The 21,532-nt window shown below is 40.3% G+C and overlaps 2 protein-coding genes and 1 long non-coding RNA gene across 3 annotated transcripts in view; all 3 read right to left on the bottom strand.

The window, feature by feature from the left end:
* LOC139022646 (VPS10 domain-containing receptor SorCS1-like) overlaps positions 1-21,532 on the bottom strand; it is a 498,675-nt gene that overhangs the window by 229,610 nt on the left and 247,533 nt on the right. The gene's annotated exons all lie outside the window — the stretch shown is intronic.
* LOC139029315 (uncharacterized) lies at positions 8,181-12,284 on the bottom strand. Its single transcript, XR_011481630.1, has 2 exons — positions 12,138-12,284; positions 8,181-11,656 (listed from the first exon to the last, which is right to left on the bottom strand). It is a non-coding gene; the product is annotated as an uncharacterized lncRNA (long non-coding RNA).
* The window catches only part of LOC111975065 (VPS10 domain-containing receptor SorCS3-like), a 48,013-nt gene continuing 38,798 nt past the window's right edge, over positions 12,318-21,532 (bottom strand). Inside the window, exons 13-17 of the mRNA XM_070446124.1 lie at positions 16,411-16,542; positions 16,025-16,124; positions 14,294-14,399; positions 13,359-13,519; positions 12,318-12,877 (exon numbers count right to left, since the gene is read on the bottom strand). Of these exons, the coding sequence (XP_070302225.1) occupies positions 12,819-12,877; positions 13,359-13,519; positions 14,294-14,399; positions 16,025-16,124; positions 16,411-16,542 (558 nt within the window). The 3' untranslated portion in view covers positions 12,318-12,818. The remainder of the gene's footprint in view (positions 12,878-13,358; positions 13,520-14,293; positions 14,400-16,024; positions 16,125-16,410; positions 16,543-21,532) is intronic.

Here is a 21,532-nt window from a genome sequence, read left to right as displayed (position 1 = left end):
TTGTCAAAAAAGATGGCAGCATTGTCATCTGCGAAGCCACCGTCCCCTCAAGGGATTGGGCCTTCACCAGACAATAAAAGTACTCTGTCACTTAATGGCGAATAAAGACTCTCCTTCGATTACAGTTCATTCACTTTCGCAGTTTCTGTCGTAGTTGGCAGATGGACCGCTGGACGGCAAAGCCTGGCATAAACAAGGGCCATTTGTCTTGACTCGTGAGGGGAAAGCCTTCAGAGCAGCCTCATTATACCTAGGGTTAGATTAATATTGGGGCCTTTCTTCCTCTTTCACCTTGGGACCCATCACAATGTCTTACAGGTGTCTTAGGCTGCGTTTACACAGGCAGCCCAATTCTGATATTTTCCCACTAATTGTCTTTTGACCAATAGATCAGCTCTAAAAAAGATTCTGATGTGAAAAGATCTGATGTGATTGATCAAAAGACCAATTAGTGGACAAAAGATCAGAATTGGGCTACCTGTGTAAACACAGCCTAAGAACCCCAAATGCATACTCTAACGATTGGTGAGGGTTGCTGATAGACATGTGGGTTGGGTAATAGAAACTTGGTTCTAGGCTAAAGTGTATTTACACACACATTTTAATGTGAGCTGGGCTCCCACGCATTTGCAGAGCTCCCACACGTAGGATAACACTGAATTGGTTAGGATGGCACTCCTGTGAAGAGGTGGTTTGATCATAAGGATGTACATTTTGTCAAGACCGCCCAGGTCCCGAGACCGTGTTTTATGGTGCTTAGGATAGTTGATCGTGAGTTAACATAATTCATTTTTCAACAGCTAGTTTTTCTGTAATAAATTATTTTATGATTACTCCATGTCCCCACATGTTGTTTATCACATCAACATGTAAACAAAAAATACTTGAGTTTCAGTGTAATCACTCAAACATTGACTTATGGTGCCGGAAGAAATGGCAGCAGATATACGGGCGCACAACCAATTGTGCTATTATGTGGGTTTTTTTTGCGTTATTTGTAACTTATTTTATACATAATATTTCTGCAACGATATCTTACGGCAAAAAAAGAGCTTCGGATATCAGGACACGATCACTCACCTCGGATTCGAAAAATATTTTTTCTTCAACAACCAAGACGCACAGGACATTCTCCAAACACCCAACAGGGCCAACATCCCCGTTATTTGCAAGATGAAGAAACGCAGGTACAGGGACACAGAGCGGGATGCCTCGTGAGGACCCGCAGAAGGCGAGTGGGAAAGCTGCCGTTACCGTCAATTTTACTCGCCAAAGTGCAATCATTGGACAATAAATTAGACGAGTACGATCATGAATATCCTAACAAGGGGACATCAAAAACTGTAATATCCTATGTTTAACGGAATAGTGGCTAAATAGAGACATGCATATTCAGCTAGCGGGATATCCTCTGCACAGGCAATATAGAACAGCACACTCCGGTAAGACGAGGGGAGGCGTCTGTGCATATTTGTAAACAACAGCTGGTGCACGAATCTAAGGAAGTGCTATAGATTTTGCTGGCCTGAAGTAGTCTATTGTGATAAATTGCAGGCACACTACTTGCCTAGGAGTTTTCAGCTATACTTTTCGTCGCTGTTAATTTACCACCACAAATAGATGCTGGCACTAAGACTGCACTCAGTCAGCTGTATAAGGAAATAAGCAAACAGGAAACCACTCACCAGAGGCGGTGCTCCTAGTGGCCGGAGACTTTAATGCAGGGAAACTTAAATCAGTTCTACCAAATATCTATCAACATGTTAAATGTGCAACCAGAGGGAAAAAATTCTAGATCACCTATACTCCACACACAGAGACGCGTACAAAGCTCTCCCTCGCCCTCCATTTGGTAAATCCGACACAACTTCATCCTCCTGATTACTGCTTACAAGCAAAAATTAAAGCAGGATGCACCAGTAACTCGGTCTATAAAACGTGGTCAGATGAAGCAGATGCTAAACTACAGGACTGTTTTGCTATCACAGGCTGGAACATGTTCTGGGATTCTTCCAATGGCATTGAGGAGCACACCACATCAGTCACTGGCTTTATCAATAAGTGCATTGAGGACGTCGTCCCCACAGTACTTACGTACATACCCAACCAGAAGCCATGGAGACAGGCAACATTCGCACTGAGCTAAAGGGCAGAGCTTGCCGCTTTCAAGGTGCGGGACTCTAACCCGGAAGCTTATAAGAAACCCAGCTATGCCCTCCGACGAACCATCAAACAGGCAAAGCGTCAATACATGGCTAAGATTGAATCATACTATACCGGCTCCGACGCTCGTCTTATGTGGCAGGGCATGCAAACCATTACAGACTACAAAGGGAAGCACAGCCACGAGCTGCCCAGTGACACGAGCCTACCAGACGAGCTAAATCACTTCAATGCGCACTTCGAGGCAAGCAACACTGAGGCATGCATTGAGAGCATTTAGCTGTTCCGGACGACTGTGTGATCATGCTCTCCGTAGCCGACAACTTTAAACAGGTCAACATACACAAGGCTGCGGGGCCAGACGGATTACCAGGACGTGTGCTCCAGGCATGTGCTGACCAACTGAAATACCAACATGTTTCAAGCAGACCACCATAGTCCCTGTTCCCATGAACACAAAGGCAAGCTGCCTAAATGACTACAGACCCGTAGCACTCACGGCCGTAGCCATGAAGGATTTGAAAGGCTGGTAATGTCTCACATCAATACCATTATCCCATTATCCCAAGAAACCCTAGACCCACTCAATTTGCATTGACGCTAAAACAGATACAAGATGATGCAATCACTATTGCACTCGAACAACTGCCCTTTCCCACCTGGACAAAAGGAACACCTATATGTGAGAATGCTATTCATTGACTACAGCTAAGCGTTTCAACACCATAGTACCCACAAAGCTCATCACTAAGCAAGGATCTTGGACTAAAAACCTTTCTCTACACTGGATTCCTGGACTTCCTGACGGGCCGCCCCCAGGTGGGGAGGGTAGGTAGCCACGCTGATCAACAGACCCCCCAGGAGTGCGTGCTCAGTCCCCTCCTTACTCGCTGTTCACCCACGACTGCATGGCCAGGCACGACCCAACACCATCATTAAGTTTGCAGACAACACACCAGTGACAACGAGACAGCCTATGGAGGAGGTCAGAGACCTGTGCCAGAATAACAACCTTTCCCTCAACGTAACCAAGACCAATGTGACCACTATCTGTGGCCAATCACAGGACACCCAGGACACCGAGTTACCGCCCCTATTCTCCACACCCTCGCCGCGCGCCTGTACGTCGCGGCCACCGCCCCCTTTCGCAAACGCTTTGCAGACGTCGGTTGGGGTGGGGCCGACCAACAAACGTAGGAATTTGTCGCAACCACGAGCCGGAGACAGTCGTGAACAGGGCACGAACAAAACCGTTTCCCCCAAGGGAAACTAAAAAGATTTTACGATGGAGTCGCGTGACGGAGTGCCTCAAAAGGCTTCCTTGAGACGAGCTGCACAGTTCGCGAGAGCAGTCCTGACGTGTGCATTCATCTACTTTCGGTACCGCAATTGCTCCGACCTCGACTGCAAGGCACTACAGGCAGGGTATTGCAGATATGCCGCTAAGACATCACTGAGGAGCAAAGCATGCCCTGCCAATCCGAACGGGAACCACCTACACTAACCAAGGCGGTGCCAGAGGCAAGGCCCTAAAAAATTGTCAAAGACCCCAGCACACCCAGTCATATTTAGACTTGTTTCGCTGTTCACTACTGCATCGGCAAGGCGGTGACCGAGTTGTGCCGAAGTCTAGGACAAAATGGGCTTTCACAGTTTGTTACCCGCCAAGAAGCCAGTAAGGCTGCGCTGAACAGGTAATCAAGAGGGCTACCGCAAATATTTGCGAGTTGTGAGCCGGCCCCACCACCCGGCACCACCTGGCTTTTACGCTGGCTGCTTACACTTTGTATGCAGGTGTATCGCCGAGTGCACGTTTTAACGGATAACCATTCGAGTGTACAGTATAGTTACATACTACCTCAATTGCGCCCGCCACCAACCAGTGCTCCCGCACATTAGGCTAACCCGTGCTAGTCTGCTTTGTGCCCCGCCAGACCACCACCACCTCTTTATTGCTTACTGCTACCTCTATTCATCTATATGCATAGTCAGCTTTAACCATATCTTACATGTACATACTACCTCAATCAGCCTGACTAACCGGGTCTTATGTAGCCTCGCTACCTTTATAGACTCGCTTCTGTTATAGCCTTGTCTTTTTACTGTTGTTTTTATTCTTTACTTACTTTGTTCACCTAATAAAAAACCTTTTTTGCACTATTTGGTTAGAGCCTGATTTAAGTTTCCCTGCATTAAAGTCTCCGGCCACTAGGAGCACCGCCTCTGGGTGAGTGGTTTCCTGTTTGCTTATTTCCTTATACAGCTGACTGAGTGCAGTCTTAGTGCCAGCATCTATTTGTGGTGGTAAATTAACAGCGACGAAAAGTATAGCTGAAAACTCYCTAGKCAAGTAGTGTGGCCTGCAATTTATCACAATAGACTACTTCAGGCCAGCAAAATCTAKAGACTTCCTTAGATTTCGTGCACCAGCTGTTGTTTACAAATATGCACAGACCGCCTCCCCTCGTCTTACCGGAGTGTGCTGTTCTATATTGCCTGTGCAGAGGATATCCCGCTAGCGGAATATGCATGTCGTCATTTAGCCACTATTCCGTTAAACATAGGATATTACAGTTTTTGATGTCCCCCTGGTAGGATATTCGTGATCATACCTCGTCTAATTTATTGTCCAATGATTGCACGTTGGCGAGTAAAATTGACGGTAACGGCAGCTTTCCCACTCGCCTTCTGCGGGTCCTCACGAGGCATCCCGCTCTGTGTCCCCTGTACCTGCGTTTCTTCGTCTTGCAAATAACGGGGATGTTGGCCCTGTTGGGTGTTTGGAGAATGTCCTGTGCGTCTTGGTTGTTGAAGAAAAAATATTTTTCKAATCCGAGGTGAGTGATCGCTGTCCTGATATCCAGAAGCTCTTTTTTTTGCCGTAAGATATCGTTGCAGAAATATTATGTATAAAATAAGTTACAAATAACGCAAAAAAAMMMCACATAATAGCACAATTGGTTGTGCGCCCGTATATCTGCTGCCATTTCTTCCGGCACCATAAGTCAATGTTTGAGTGATTACACTGAAACTCAAGTCATTTTTTGTTCACATGTTGATGTGATAAACAACATGTGGGAGACATGGAGTAATCATAAAATAATTTATTACAGAAAAACTAGCTGTTGAAAATGTAATTATGTTTACTCACGATCAACTATCCTTAAGCACCATAAAACACGGTCTCGTGACCTGGGCGGTCTTGACAAAATGTACATCCTTATGATCAAACCACCTCTTCACAGGAGTGCCATCCTAACCAATCTCAGTGTTATCCTACGTGTGGGAGCTCTGCAAATGCGTGGAGCCCAGCTCACATTAAAATGTGTGTGTAAATACACTTTAGCCTAGAACCAAGCTTTCTATTACCCAACCACATGTCTATCAGCAACCCTCACCAATCTTAGAGTATGCATTTGGGGTTCTTAGGCTGTGTTTACACAGGTAGCCCAATTCTGATCTTTTGTCCACTAATTGGTCTTTTGATCAATCACATCAGATCTTTCACATTCCAAGATCTTTTTTAGAGCTGATCTGATTGGTCAAAAGACCAATTAGTGGGAAAAATATCAGAATTGGGCTGCCTGTGTAAACGCAGCCTAAGAGACCTGTAAGACATTGTGATGGGTCCCAAGGTGAAAGAGGAAGAAAGGCCCCAATATTAATCTAACCCTAGGTATAATGAGGCTGCTCTGAAGGCTTTCCCCTCACGAGTCAAGACAAATGGCCCTTGTTTATGCCAGGCTTTGCCGTCCAGCGGTCCATCTGCCAACTACGACAGAAAACTGCGAAAGTGAAATGAACTGTAATCGAAGGAGAGTCTTTATTCGCCATTAAGTGACAGAGTACTTTTATTGTCTGGTGAAGGCCCAATCCCTTGAGGGGACGGTGGCTTCGCAGATGACAATGCTGCCATCTTTTTTGACAAGGGTATTTTATCAAGTGCAAATATTCTGCCTCCAATCAATTCTTCACCGCTTCGTCCGCTCTTACCGTCTACAGGCGGCTCAAGGATAATGAAAAAAAAAACGTGGCCTCTTAGACAACGCTCATTGTTGATGTTCGAGTGGTAGCAGGTGTCACATGGCRCCGACGACAAATTATGGGCGATTTACCTGTCAGTGTCAAAAGAATGGCGGTAGAACAGATCAGAAGGGGAAGTGGCATCCCACAATACYGTGAAGTCATCCTGACGCCGTGGTGATAATTAAACCAGTGCCTCTTAAGAATACCTCTCACCTGTTTGGGTTCAGGAAGGAGACACTCAGTGACCTCGCTACCATAGAGGAAATTGGGAAAATATTCCAAAGAAATATATATTTTCTAAAAAAACAAGATACACTATAGTATYYACAATAACAACATACAGTATAGTATCTACAGTAATAASACACAGTATAGTATCTACAATAGCAAGATACAGTATACTATTTACAGTAACAAGATACAGTATAGTATCTACAACAACAAGATACAGTATAGTATCTACAATAATGAGATACAGTATAGTATCTACGACAACAAAATACAGTATAGTATCTACAGTAATAAGACACAGTATAGTATCTACAATAGCAAGTTACAGTATACTATCTACAGTAACAAGATASATTATAGTATCTACAACAACAAGATACAGTATAGTATCTACAATAATGAGATACAGTACAGTATCTACAGTAACAAGATACAGTAGCTTTAACAGGGACTTACTGTATAACATGACTGCAGTATCGTAAGATTAACTTGTAATACACAAAACTGCTTTTATAATTTCTGAACAAGTGTCAGTGACAGCAAATCACAAACTATCACATGAATCATATTAACAATATTCATGCTCGCCCTTTGTCTTGCAGCCTTTGCATTTACCATAAGTATTTTACATCCACTGTTGTAGCTGCTATTTGCTAATGGCATGCCCATCACTAGAGACACACATACATATCCACCTAATAGCTTTAGATAATGCATTTTCCACACAGTAACATTGTGACAGACAGGAATACAGCAGTACATTTTCTAAATGCCTGCAGCAGTGTAAATAAGTGGCTGATTCTGATCTGCAGTGTTGGTGCTAGGGAGAGCATTGTGTACACTTCAGCTCCTGGCTGTAGCTTCTGTAGCTGGCTGAAGCAGGTGTAATGTATCAAGGTTTGTCAGACAGTGTACAGTGATGCGGTTTGCTGGCTCCTTAACGACTTCAGTGCTGATGAACTAGGAGAAACTGGAGTTGTTAGACTTTGAGTAAAGGTATGTGCTGAAGTTTGGCTTTTTAAACACTTTTTTTCACAACACTGTTGACAATGTTTTTTTCAACACTGGTTTTCCCCAAAACTGTATTTTTCTCTACACTGTTTTAGCACTGTGACACTTGGACAACTGTAATGAAAAAGGAATGACCTGCATAACATCATTTTAACACGCATCAATCAATCACATTTATTTTAATAATCTCTTTTTACATCAGCAGTTGTCACTATGTGCTTAGACAGATAGCCAGCCTAAAACCCCCAAAGAGCAAAACAATACAGATGTGGAACCACAGTGGCATGAAAACTCCCTAGAAAGGCAGGAACCTAGGAAGGAACCTAGAGAGGAACTAGGCTCTGAGGGGTGGCTCCTCCTCCGGCTGTGCCGGTTGGAGATTATAAGAGTACATAGACATAAAGGCTAGATCATTCTTCAAGCTGTCCAAGTGTTCATAGATGACCAGCAGGGTCAAATAATATAACAGTGGTTATAGAGGTTGCAACCGCTCAGCACCTTAGAACTAAATGTCAGTTGGCTTTTCATAGCCGAGCGTTCAGAGGTCGAGACAGCAAGTGCGTGAAAGAGAGAGAGAGAGTGAGAGAGTGAGAGAAACAGAGGATCGAAATACACATGCAGACACACACACACTAACACACACAGTAATGTGTGGGATATAGCAATAAGAAAGTCAGTTTATTATGCAGTGCAGATCACCTCCTATTACCYTTCTCAGAGTTTAAAGAATTCCATTACACAGAGAGAAGTGCTTTGATGTAGAAAAATACATTTATTTGAAACAATTTCAAAATGACAGTTTCTTAACAGTAGAAATATTGAAATAAAGATGAAACAGAACAGTACTGATGATGCATGCATTTGTGCAATGAAGAGTATTACAATGGTCTGCCCTTAGAACCATAATACATGTGGTACAGAGGTCACTGGAACACAGACCGTGGGGATTAGCGCACATTCAACAAATCTGATCTAACAAAGTAGAGAGTTGTCAAATCCATCATGATTGATATACTGTAACAGGCCCACTAAGTGGTTACTAAAGTGTGATTTGCGTATGTTTTGCTGTTTGGGCTGCATAACATTTTAGAAGTTTTCCCTTTTCAGGTTTGAAGAAGTGACTGCTAAATGCTAACTCCTGTCCGTATAAGCTGGTAGCATAGCTAGCATACAGAACTCTGTGGCGGTAGTCAAAGTCGTTTTTAACTGTAATGCCGTTGATTGGTCACGATGACATCCATACAAGCATTATACTYCGGTTTTTACCTCAACATAGTGTGAAATACACATAGAAACAATAGCCTAAATGTAGACAAATTCCACTGACCTCATTAATGCGTCTATGTACACTAAGATTTCTTAATTTCCCTTTCCCACAATCTTGTTTCCCTTTCAGATTTCACAGATCATCTTATTCAACATTTGCACCAAAAAATTATCAAACCAGCTCAATAGAATCTGATGTAAAGCAACGAACACAAGAGAAAACTGTTCAAACGAACGTTGAAGGATAAAATATCTACACCAATAAATAACCACACAAACTGTAACAAATGTAACACAACCCAACTACTTTCCCTACAAAACCTGCAGCAGTACAGACAAATATAAACAGGTCTTGCCTCTGAGGGATGTCTGAAGAACTGAGCACTGTTGAATGATCAACGACCAAGGCTAAAATGCCAACGCATGTTTCCCGCTCATAGGGTAAAAGGAGCTTCGAGGCTCATGGGATGAATGGTTGTAATCCACCGTTCTAATGGCCTTACGTGTCAAAGGAAAGTCTTTCCGAAGAAATTCAGGAGAAATAAAAGGRATTATACATGTGGATGAACTCTGAGTGACCTTTTAGCTCAGCTAGTTCATCTTTGTCTGCCAGTGGAGGAACTGGAGGAGTCACCTTAGGAACTGGTGGTGGCAGAGATGACACAAAGAAAAAAACACTTCAATGTTCCCGTTATCTGTCACGACGTTAATCATGTTTCTTTTTAATAAGTATTTGAACAAAGCCGACGTGACATTGAGAACATTAAAATGAGTTGTCAACAACAAACAAAATAGGGACARTCAGATGAGTGAGGATGATGCAATTATCGTACGTACAACAAAACAATGTGTTGCATTGTTATGTCCTGTCAGGAAGAATGCCTCTGTAGATGGAGTTTGATAAATCAAAACAACGTTAGCATGTCGCTACAGCAACAGTTTGCTATGACAACTGCTATAACACTCTTATTAGAATGTAACACCACGCTTGTTACAATGTAACAAGGGACTATAGATACAGAAGCTCCGCCTCTTTCCTTTACTACTGAACACACTTATAAACACGATCATGGGAATCACTTTCCTTGTGCAACATTCTCTAAACATTCCCGCCCTTCTCTCATCTCACTTTCCTGTGTCATCACGTGCCGACTCCAGGCACGGCATTGTGGGATAGCTCGGCATGGTGAATTCGGTGCTTAATCATCCACCYATCTCCGCTTACCGCCAGACTGGCTACACCTGCTGCCAGGGACCTGTGCGTGACTGGATCTCCTGCTACTCCTGCTAGTGACAGCTTTCAGAGGACTGCATTGCACAGCAGTGTAGTGGAGGAACCTAGCTACTTGCTAGCATGYACACTATTGTGTGTACAGTATTTCATTACAGTAGGGAATTCAAGTGGTGGAACTTGACTCAACAGTTGGTTTCTAACTTCTAAATGAAGCTGATGAAATGTGTTGATAGTRGGATGATTTGATAAGACTCATATGGATGAGATGGTGGTTTAAAATCATTGTCTTGTGTAGTTTTTACTCTAGMCACCTCATCAGATGAGTGGAAAGTCAACACAAAGYTGTTCTGTTCCCTTCTTGTATGGAAATATTGTTTGAGAGATAATGTTTGAGGAGATTACCATGAAACTCTATGAGAGTTGATATGCTTTACAGAGACAGAACACTCTATGAATAGATTCCAGCAAAGGACATGATCAAATATATCACTGCAAAATACCCCGAAGCTACTTGTCCTTGTCACGCTGATGGGCCTTATACAATATACTCATCAGGAGTAACAACTGACATGCACAACAATGTGGGATCATCTTGATGAGTCAGACACAAATTATATCCATGGATCATAAATGGTTGATTCCACTTTTCTCGTTACTTTCAAAGGGCAAACAATAGAAATAATCCCATGATGTTTATGTCRTCTGTTACAAAGAGTTTAACAGTTGAGATGCAGGTAAAAATGACCACCAATTATGTGTTTTAGTTCATTTCAAGCAGGGGTGGCGTTGCGTTTTCCTGGTTTRWTATTTAGAAAATTATGTCCATCTYAACAGTTAAACCCTTTGTACAAGACAGATACATTGTATAGCCATAAATTAACTAAATGAAGAATATGCGAGTCTGTATATATACTGTATTTAAAAATGACTGAGCTCTTTTAATTAATAGAAAATAACTATTTACAACACTTGCTTATCTACAACACATACATCTCGTCCTTAATAATAACATGCACAAGTCAAGGACCTCATTAAAAACAAAGTTGGACTCTTTCTATCAGTAACATCTTGCTTTTTAACACACTTTTAAGAACTGATAACAGGYCATGACTAGATCTCCTGTGTTCGGCATTGTACTTTTACTACAAGCRTGTGRAAAGTAAATATACATATATTATATACAGAGCGATAACGGATATCTAAAGATAATATGGTACAATTTCAATAATATTCCCTGTTAGATCGGAGACCTAGACATGATGGCTCATACAGACAAAAACTSTTAGACCTCATGAAAACTAAAACGTTAAGAAATGTACATAACTCTCTTCATAGGTTTTGATAAAGGCTTTGAGAAAAGTCCATGAAATAAGACAATTACGGACTGAAAATTAAACCTTTCTTTATAATCCAAATTGTGTTACAGTAGGCCTATGTAGCTTATACTTGTTATTAAAACGTGTCTTATTTAGTGGATTGATTTCAAATTTGCAGCATAGATGCTATCAAACAAGACACCCATGCACTTCAGTATAAATGAGGTCCTTAGAAAACTATTAACATTGGGGTTGTGTTTGAGAAATTACAAAAGAAACCAAATAAGAGGGAACCCTCAAAATGGCAATACTTTAAGTCTGTACACATTTGTTGCATTCCTTCCCTGGCTTTACACGCTAGTACAGTTAGGAATCTCCCTTGTGCTCTCGCAGGCATTTCCAATTYGCCCTGGGGTAGAGAGAAAGAATTCAACATAAGAACAACGTGTGTTAGTCCACTGGTATTAGAGGCTTTGGTGTCTGTGAAACAAATACCTACCTTGACAGTGATACTGCCTGTTAATTACTGGGGTTTCATTACAATGTCTTATCAAAAGCTMTTAAGCTGTTGTTTCATGTGTGGGACATTAGTGGCTGACCCATTGGTTTGTTTGTTCCTTGTTTTGTTCTGAAGATACACTACTCCTCCTTTTTCCTACCAGTTGATTTCATGTAAAGAAACAATGTAGACTTTATAACACAATGTAGTGTATACACTGCAGGTCAAAAGTCAACATTGTTATTCATGGAGATATGACCCATATGGGTTTTAGTCCAATAAAATGAATTTGGACAAAGTACTGTATGTGTAATATTGTTGGAAGTTCATAGTCACCAAATTAGCAATTTGCTATTCAAAAATGATGTATCGGTCTATGTATGTATCTTACGTTTAACTCTGGCGTCCATCTCCTTCTCCATGACTTCTTTGGGCGTAGAGAACTCACTGAGGGTGGTCTTAGGCGTGCTGTCGCTCTGGCTGACCGAACCGATCATCTCCTGCTCTTTCTCCTGGTTCACCTCCGCGTATATGTTCATCCAGGGGATTTTTCTGCAGATTNAAAGTAAATATACATATATTATATACAGAGCGATAACGGATATCTAAAGATAATATGGTACAATTTCAATAATATTCCCTGTTAGATCGGAGACCTAGACATGATGGCTCATACAGACAAAAACTSTTAGACCTCATGAAAACTAAAACGTTAAGAAATGTACATAACTCTCTTCATAGGTTTTGATAAAGGCTTTGAGAAAAGTCCATGAAATAAGACAATTACGGACTGAAAATTAAACCTTTCTTTATAATCCAAATTGTGTTACAGTAGGCCTATGTAGCTTATACTTGTTATTAAAACGTGTCTTATTTAGTGGATTGATTTCAAATTTGCAGCATAGATGCTATCAAACAAGACACCCATGCACTTCAGTATAAATGAGGTCCTTAGAAAACTATTAACATTGGGGTTGTGTTTGAGAAATTACAAAAGAAACCAGAATAGAGCGAACCCTCAAAATGGCAATACTTTAAGTCTGTACACATTTGTTGCATTCCTTCCCTGGCTTTACACGCTAGTACAGTTAGGAATCTCCCTTGTGCTCTCGCAGGCATTTCCAATTCGCCCTGGGGTAGAGAGAAAGAATTCAACATAAGAACAACGTGTGTTAGTCCACTGGTATTAGAGGCTTTGGTGTCTGTGAAACAAATACCTACCTTGACAGTGATACTGCCTGTTAATTACTGGGGTTTCATTACAATGTCTTATCAAAAGCTMTTAAGCTGTTGTTTCATGTGTGGGACATTAGTGGCTGACCCATTGGTTTGTTTGTTCCTTGTTTTGTTCTGAAGATACACTACTCCTCCTTTTTCCTACCAGTTGATTTCATGTAAAGAAACAATGTAGACTTTATAACACAATGTAGTGTATACACTGCAGGTCAAAAGTCAACATTGTTATTCATGGAGATATGACCCATATGGGTTTTAGTCCAATAAAATGAATTTGGACAAAGTACTGTATGTGTAATATTGTTGGAAGTTCATAGTCACCAAATTAGCAATTTGCTATTCAAAAATGATGTATCGGTCTATGTATGTATCTTACGTTTAACTCTGGCGTCCATCTCCTTCTCCATGACTTCTTTGGGCGTAGAGAACTCACTGAGGGTGGTCTTAGGCGTGCTGTCGCTCTGGCTGACCGAACCGATCATCTCCTGCTCTTTCTCCTGGTTCACCTCCGCGTATATGTTCATCCAGGGGATTTTTCTGCAGATTGTTAAATGTAGACAGACAACAGCCATGTTACAATAGGGAATGACTATTCAATGATGGTCCRTCCCATTGGCAGCATTTCTCAAAGATGTATATTAACTTTTTGTTCAGAGTTGGTATGTTGACAAAACTATATTAATCCCCCTATTATCATGAAGCCACTAGATATCTAACTAAGAAAATATTAATCTATACATCARTAAATCCCCATATGACATCAATGTAGTGATATAAGACTGTAATCCTGATGCATTATACATTTTGCATAATCTAATTACAAGTAATTGTGTTACTTAATTGTTTTGCTTGACATTTCAATAAATCTGTTTCTTCAATTACAAGTAATTGTGTTACTTAATTGTTTTGCTTGACATTTCAATAAATCTGTTTCTTCTTTAGATTCATGCGGGAATTTCCATATCCATAATTGATGCGTTTTCAGCAGACTTTTAGATAAAAATCTTTTTAATAATTCAGCTACTAACAGCCAAAGTATGGCAACAGCATATTAAGCAATTTAATGATAGTTTTCTTAACACAACATCACTGATTCACACACGTGCCTCATGCATCCAAATCACTCTAAATCTGTTCACTACATCTACAGTATAAAGGACATTTGAAAAGTTACTTCAAAGGAACGTCTTTAGTTCATTGTTGGTTGATGCCGGCCCTACCGATCTATGCATTATTAATGATGATAGCAGGTTATTCAAGCAGTGCTGCCATATAGTGTTCAAAGATATAATCATAAAGTACTGTACATACCTCTTGAATTTGTAGATGAGAAACACTGCTAAACCCAGGAATACTATTGATAGGAGCATCAGCATGGCTGAACTGCTGTGTCTCGGGMTGGAATCCACCAAGGGTGCTGTAACAGARRGTAGAGGAAGAYRAACRTTAAACATAACAAGAACAGASCAACACAATAAAGGCTAATCTGGGAATGCCTTGGAGATTTACTTGCTTCATTGCCAATATTGATCMTATACTGTATAGTRTTGTATCACTAATAACAACCATGGAGTACAGTTGAGATATATCTTTTGCATCAAAATAGTCCGCTACAGTAGGGCTACATACAGTCAATGAATATGCTTTACTTGAATCAATTTGTTGATTCAAGTAAATAAATCCGGCTTTGTATTATGGGTCGATCCAAGGCWATGATAGTGCATTTTTAATATCCCAAATTTAAAAGGCTGTGATTGCGTGTAATTACTATTTCTCAACGGTTGCCTTTTCTCCAACTAAAAGGCATTGGCTTTAAACAAGCATGCAGCATTTTATATTCAGATGTAAAATGCTAAATTATGGTTAAAACAAGCCTTTTACAATGACAACTGTCACAAATGAAGTGCAACACAGCATCACTTACTGTGTAAATAACTGGAAGTATGTGGTGCTGATTATACTATTTAACACCTCTCTGTGGTATTACACACCCTTGACACACACACACAACACATTTTACGGTCCAGCACCGCAGACCTGCTTGTGAATACCTAGTCCTTTAAGCCACAGACTGCCAGCTCAAGGCTACGTGTTCTCACTGGGATTATGTGGCTAATAGAACCTTCAAAATATGTACTATTAGACCTGTCAAACCTGGCAATCCTCTCTCCAACCCACTCCACCCTACAGAAAAAAAAACGTGAAGAGTTCCAAAAAGTTACATTTTATGTGAAATTATGTGATTTTCCACATGTGAAATCATGTGGACTTTCCTTAAGGGCACTTCCAACTTTAACCCTTAACTCTTCCATGTGGACCCAGCTGCTGTAGTAAGTGTGGTGTTGTATGAGTATATACTGTAGTAGAAGGCTGGACTACTGCTCTGTATCCATTCAATACTCTCAACKGAGAATCTTTTTCCRTTGTGGAKGAGATTTTGTGTTGTTTTTGGGTGGATGCTGGTAAAGCATTTTAATTGCAGCCAAGAGTAGTTATTTGTTTGTCTCATTTTGAGCCAACACTCAAACTGGTGTAATGTTGTTGATTATATTTAGGCAATTACGATATTTGCATGCATTGTGAACCAAACATATCTTTTTTTGTCCATTTCTTAAGGGCTAAATAACCAACATAATTATAGTCAGCGCAACACTAATTCTGTGGTGGGATGGTTGTTAAAGACAGTGAACAGATGTCGGGCGTCTTGATGGTAGATATAAAATATCAATTGTCTCAAGGAGTTCCACTTAAAATAAAATCCATTCTCCCTTTCCTCCCACGTCCTCCTCCAATCTTCATACACCCAAGATGGTGACAAACATATAACGCATGTTATTAAATACAGAACAAAAAAATGTGTTTGGTTTATGCTATACAAATATGAAGACGTTAACTCCAGTAAATGACATTGCATTTACGACATYACAGAAAGAAACAAACACAGCTGAAAAACAGGAGAATATGTAGAGAAAATAATGATTTCTCATGCAAGTACGTACAGTTAATATATGTAATTATCTTGATACTAACTTCTTTCCTTACCCAAAGTTAGCTGTGTGATGTAAACGATTACTCTTGCTCCTGGCTTTAGCTCAAACTCCACCAGATTCTGGTTCAGAGCGCTGGCAAGTATCTCAGAGATCTGTTGAAGGAGATGAAAGAAGCATCATTTAGTCAAATAATTCTCACACTTTTCAGCTCTTTCAATTCGCACACAATGCATAATTAAATAGTATTTGCTGTTTCGTCATGACACCCAACACATTGGTTCAGTTGTATCAATTGTCGGACTAGGCATATAAAATGAATGTCTGCATGTGTCCTATTGTGTGAATTGGCGTGAAGGATTGGAAACAATTTGTCATACATGCCATGACAGAATTACAATGACACTCAAAATGTCATTGTCCAATCYAACTATCCCATACCTGCTCTAGCTCCTCCTCGCTCTTTTTCCTGCCCTCTGATTGGTTCTTGTGTGGTAACAGGAAGAGCTCAGCGGCCGTTGGCACACCTGGAAACACTGCAACCAATAGCTGATCCTCTGGAAAGTCTGACACCTGTTGACAATGAACAATACTGTTGCAATATGTTCATACTTGTATGGTATTCTTAGTCTACAGTCCAAATTACTRCCCTCAGATKATATACATTATTAACAAGTTTGAAATCAAAGGAGAGGGAGGTGACAATGAAAAAGATTTGGGCTTGACCAACATGTGTTAATAACCAATACAACCTCCATGTAAACAATGCTACAATATGTCACCAAACCAATTGATGACAAGTCAGCATAAATACTACYTTCTTTTTTTGGTAACACTTTATTTGACACCTAGCATCATAACACGTTCTGACGCACTTTTAACCATATGTCATAACAGTCGACATAACCTGTCATAACATTGTCATAGCACTGTTATGACAGATATATTTAGACGTGTTGTGACACACAGTACCAGTCAAATGTTTGGACACACCTACTCATTCAAGGGTTTTTCATTGTAGAACAATAGTGAAGACATCAACACTATGAAATRACACATATGGAATCATGTAGTAACCAAAAAAGTGTTAAACAAATCAAAGTATATTTTAGATTTTAGATGCTTCAAAGTAGCCACCCTTTGCATTGATGACAGCTTTGCACACTTTTGGCAATCTCTCAACCAGCGTCATGAGGTAGTCACATGGAATGCATTTCAATTAACAGGTGTGCCTTGTTAAAAGTTAATTTGTGGAATTTCTTTCCTTCCTAATGCGTTCGAGCCAATCCATTTTGTTTGTGCAGGAGGGGTGGTGTACAGAAGATAGCCTGTCATCAAGAAAAGGGGCGTACTTTGAAAAATCTCCATTTGTTGGTTACACATGATTCCATATGTGCTATTTCATAGTTTTGATGTCTTCACTATTATTCTACAATGTAGAAATAGTAAAAAGAAATAAAAATTTGACTGTATTACATATTAGAGTATTTTATGGCTGGTTATACATCTATGTAGAGTGTTAAGCGCACAAAAACTACACACAAGGCAGACCAATCCTTCTACTTGTAAATAGTATTTATATAACATTTCTTAAATTGTCCATTTTATTACCATTGTAATTGTGCACACATTGATGTCAGACATGTGCCTAGCCCAATGCTCTGTCGCTGATTTGCCTGGGCTGATGCAGGAGAAGGACAAAACACCCTCTTTGGAACTTATGACTGGTGGTTATGTATGTAATAGGCCTATCTGGCTTATATTATTACCCTTACAACAACAAAAATTTTCCAGATTTTGGAATCAAAGTTTGTTTGTTCACAACATTAGATGTATATGTAGCGCTACCACTAGGGGGAGACATTCAAACTGTTAACTGCAGTGCGAGCCTCATATGTTGGAAGAGGAGAAGCAGGAAGGGAAGCCCAGTGGATAAATGGAGAAAGGAAGCTTCTTGGCAGGGAAAAAATAAATGAAACATTTAGAGTTAAATCCTTTGATGTTGTTGTTGTACTGAATTCTTTACTATCATGTATTTTTATCCTCATATTTTGAATAACTTATGGAAAATACACATTACACATCCTGTGTTACTCTACTTGGACTAAGAAAATACACTTTATGACACTGTCAAGAAGCATTATGACCATCCTGTGTTACTCTACTTGGACTAAGAAAATGCACTTTATGACAGTCAAGAAGCATTATGACCATCATAATCACATAAGCCAGATAGGCCTATCATGTACACATACATCACGTATGTCAGTCATCCGTCACAAAGAGGGTGTCTTGGCCTACTTCTGAAATCTGCCCCTGCATTCATCCCAGTCAAGAGCAACAGTGCATTGGTGTAGGTACATGTCTGACATCAATGTGTGGGCAATATAATTTGGTCAATTTTAGAAAATTTAATTTAATTTCTTGTCAATAGGTGGGCGCTGTTTTCACTATGGAAAAAATCGTGCCCAAATTAAACTGCCTCGTACTCTATTCTAGATCGTACAATATGCATATTATTATTACTATTGGATAGAAAAACATCATCAAGTCGTTTTTTTCAACCGAGTTGTTATCAGTTTATTCAACGTTTATTGGACTTTTGGAATTTTCCGTTCTTTGCGTCAAGAGAAGATGGACATGTTCGCGCCACATGGCTAGCTAAGGTTGTAATTCGACAGGAGAAAAGGACATTCTAAACCAAACAACGATTTATTCTGGACCTAGGACTCCTTGTACAAGATTCTGATGGAAGCTCAACAAAAGTAAGAACAATTATGATGTTATTATTATTTCTGTGGAAAATGTTGATTCCTATTCTCTGCCATTTTGGCGGGCGCTGTCTCGCATAAACAAGCTGTTTGTTATGGTAAAGTTTTTTTAAAATTAACACGGCGGTTGCATTAAGAACCAGTGTATCTTTCATTTGCCATACAACAAGTATTTTATTGTAAAGTTTATGATGTTCTTTGGTCAGATTAGGTGAGTGTCCAAAATCGTCCGGACATTCTGGTGAATCGATGCTACATATTCACAATGTATAACCACGGTTTGCAGCTCTAAATATCACATTTTCGAACAAAACATAAGTGTATTGTATAAACCTGATGTTAATAGACTGTCATCTGATGAAGTTGGTCAAGGTTAGTGATTAATTTTATATCTTTTGCTGGTTTTTGCGAATGCTATCTATGCGGTGAATAAATGCGTTGTGTGTTTGGCTATTGTGGTAAGCTAATATAATGCTATATTGTGTTTTCCGTGTAAAACACTTAAAAAACGGAAATATGGCTGGATTCACAAGATGTTTATTTTCATTTGCTGTACACCATGTATTTTTTTCATAAATGTTTTATGATGAGTATTTAGGTATTTCACGTTGCTCCTGTAATTATTCTGGCTGCTTTGGTGATATTTTGATGGTAGCTGCAATGTAAAACTATGATTTATAGCTCAAATAGCACATTTTCGAACAAAACATAAATTTAATTGTATAACATGTTATAAGACTGTCATCTGATGAGTTGTTTCTTGTTTAGTGACTAATTATATCTATATTTGTCGGTTTTGTGATAGCTACCTATGCGGTAGAAACATGGTGAAATATGCGGTTGAGTCTTTGGCTATTGTGGTTAGCTAATAGAAATACATATTGTGTTTTCGCTGTAAAACATTTAAAAATCGGAAATGTGGCTGGATTCACAAGATGTTTATCTTTCATTTGCTGTATTGGACTTGTGATTTCATGATATTTTATGCTATTATTTACTTGTGGCGCTATGCTAGGCTATGCTAGTCAGCTTTTACTGATGAGGATGCTCCCGGATCCGGGATGGGTGTTAAGTAAGGATAACATAAACATACTGTTTACAAGTAGGCTACGGTGTAATAGAATGGTTTGCTTTGTATGGTAGGTTCTGTGGGTTTTGACACTCTTATGTCCAGTGGGGAGAAAGTAGTTTGATACACTGGCCGTATTTTGCAGGTTTCCTACTTACAAAGCATGTAGAGGTCTGTAATTTTTTTATCAATAGGTACACTTCACTGGTGAGAGCCGGAATCTAAAAAAATCGGAATCGGAATCGAAAAGACGAATCTACAAAAATCCAGAAAATCACATTGTATGATTTTTAAGTAATTAATTTGCATTTTATTGCATGACATAAGTATTTGACACCTACAACCAGTAAGAATTCCGGCTCTCACAGACCTGTTTAGTTTTTTTTAGAAGCCCTCCTGTTCTCCATCTCATACCTGTTATTAACTGCACCTGTTTTGAATCGTTACCTGTAAAAAGACACCTGTCACACCTCATCAAAAAGATTCACACCTCTCCACAATGGCCAAGACCAGAGAGCTGTGTAAGGACATTAGGGATAAAAATTGTGCCCTGCAAGGCTGGGATGGGTACAGGACAATCGGGGCAAGCAGCTTGGTGAGAAGGAACACTGTTGGCACAACTTATTAGAAATGGAAGAAGTTCAAGATGACGGTCAATCACCCTTGGTCTGGGGCTCCATGCAAGATTTCAACCTCGTGGGGCATCAATGATCATGAGGAAGGTGAGGGATCAAGCCCAGAACTACACGGCAGGACCTGGTCATGACCTGAGAAGAGCTGGGACCACAGTCTCAAAGAAAACCATTAGTACACACTACGCCGTAATGGATTAAAATCCTGCAGCGCACACAAGGTCCCCTGCTCAAGCAGGCGCATGTCAGGCCCGTTCTGAAGTTTGCCAATGACCATCTGGATGATCCAGAGGAGGAATGGGAGAGGTATGTGGTCTGATGATTCAAAAATAGAGCTTTTTTGGTCTAAACTCACCTCGCCGTGTTTGGAGGAAGAAGAAGGATGAGTACACCCGCAAGAACACATCCCAACCGTGAAGCATGGAGGTGGAACATCATTCTTTGGGGATGCTTTTCTGCAAAGGGACAGGAACATGCACCGTATTGAGGGGAGATGGATGGGCCATGTATTGCGAGATCTTAGCCAACAACCTCCTCCTCAGTAAGAGCATTGATGATGGGGTCGTGGCTGGGTCTTCCAGCATGACAGACGCCGCGAAACACACAGTCAGGGCAACTAAGGAGTGGCTCCGTAAGATGTATCTCAAGGTCCTGGAGTGGCCTAGCCAGTCTCCAGACCTGAACCCAATAGAAAATTTTGGAGGGAGCTGAAAGTCCGTATTGCCCAGCGACAGCCCCGAAACCTGAAGGATCTGGAGAAGGTCTGTATGGAGGAGTGGGCCAAAATCCCTGCTGCAGTGTGTGCAAACCTGGTCAAGAACTACAGGAAACGTATGATCTCTGTAATTGCAAACAAAGGATTCTGTACCAAATATTAAGTTCTGCTTTCTGATGTATCAAATACTTATGTCATGCAATAAAATGCTAATTAATTTTACTTAAAATCATACATGTGATTTTTGGGATTTTTGTTTTAGATTCCGTCTCTCACGTTGAAGTGTACCTATGACACAAAATTACAGACCTCTACATGCTTTGTAAGTAGGAAAATCGGCAAAATCGGCAGTGTATCAGAATACTTGTTCTCCCAC

This window comes from Salvelinus sp. IW2-2015, linkage group LG1, assembly GCF_002910315.2.
Source record: "Salvelinus sp. IW2-2015 linkage group LG1, ASM291031v2, whole genome shotgun sequence".
Taxonomy (NCBI): Eukaryota; Metazoa; Chordata; class Actinopteri; order Salmoniformes; family Salmonidae; genus Salvelinus; species Salvelinus sp. IW2-2015.
This window is presented reverse-complemented; position numbering and strand designations above follow the sequence as displayed.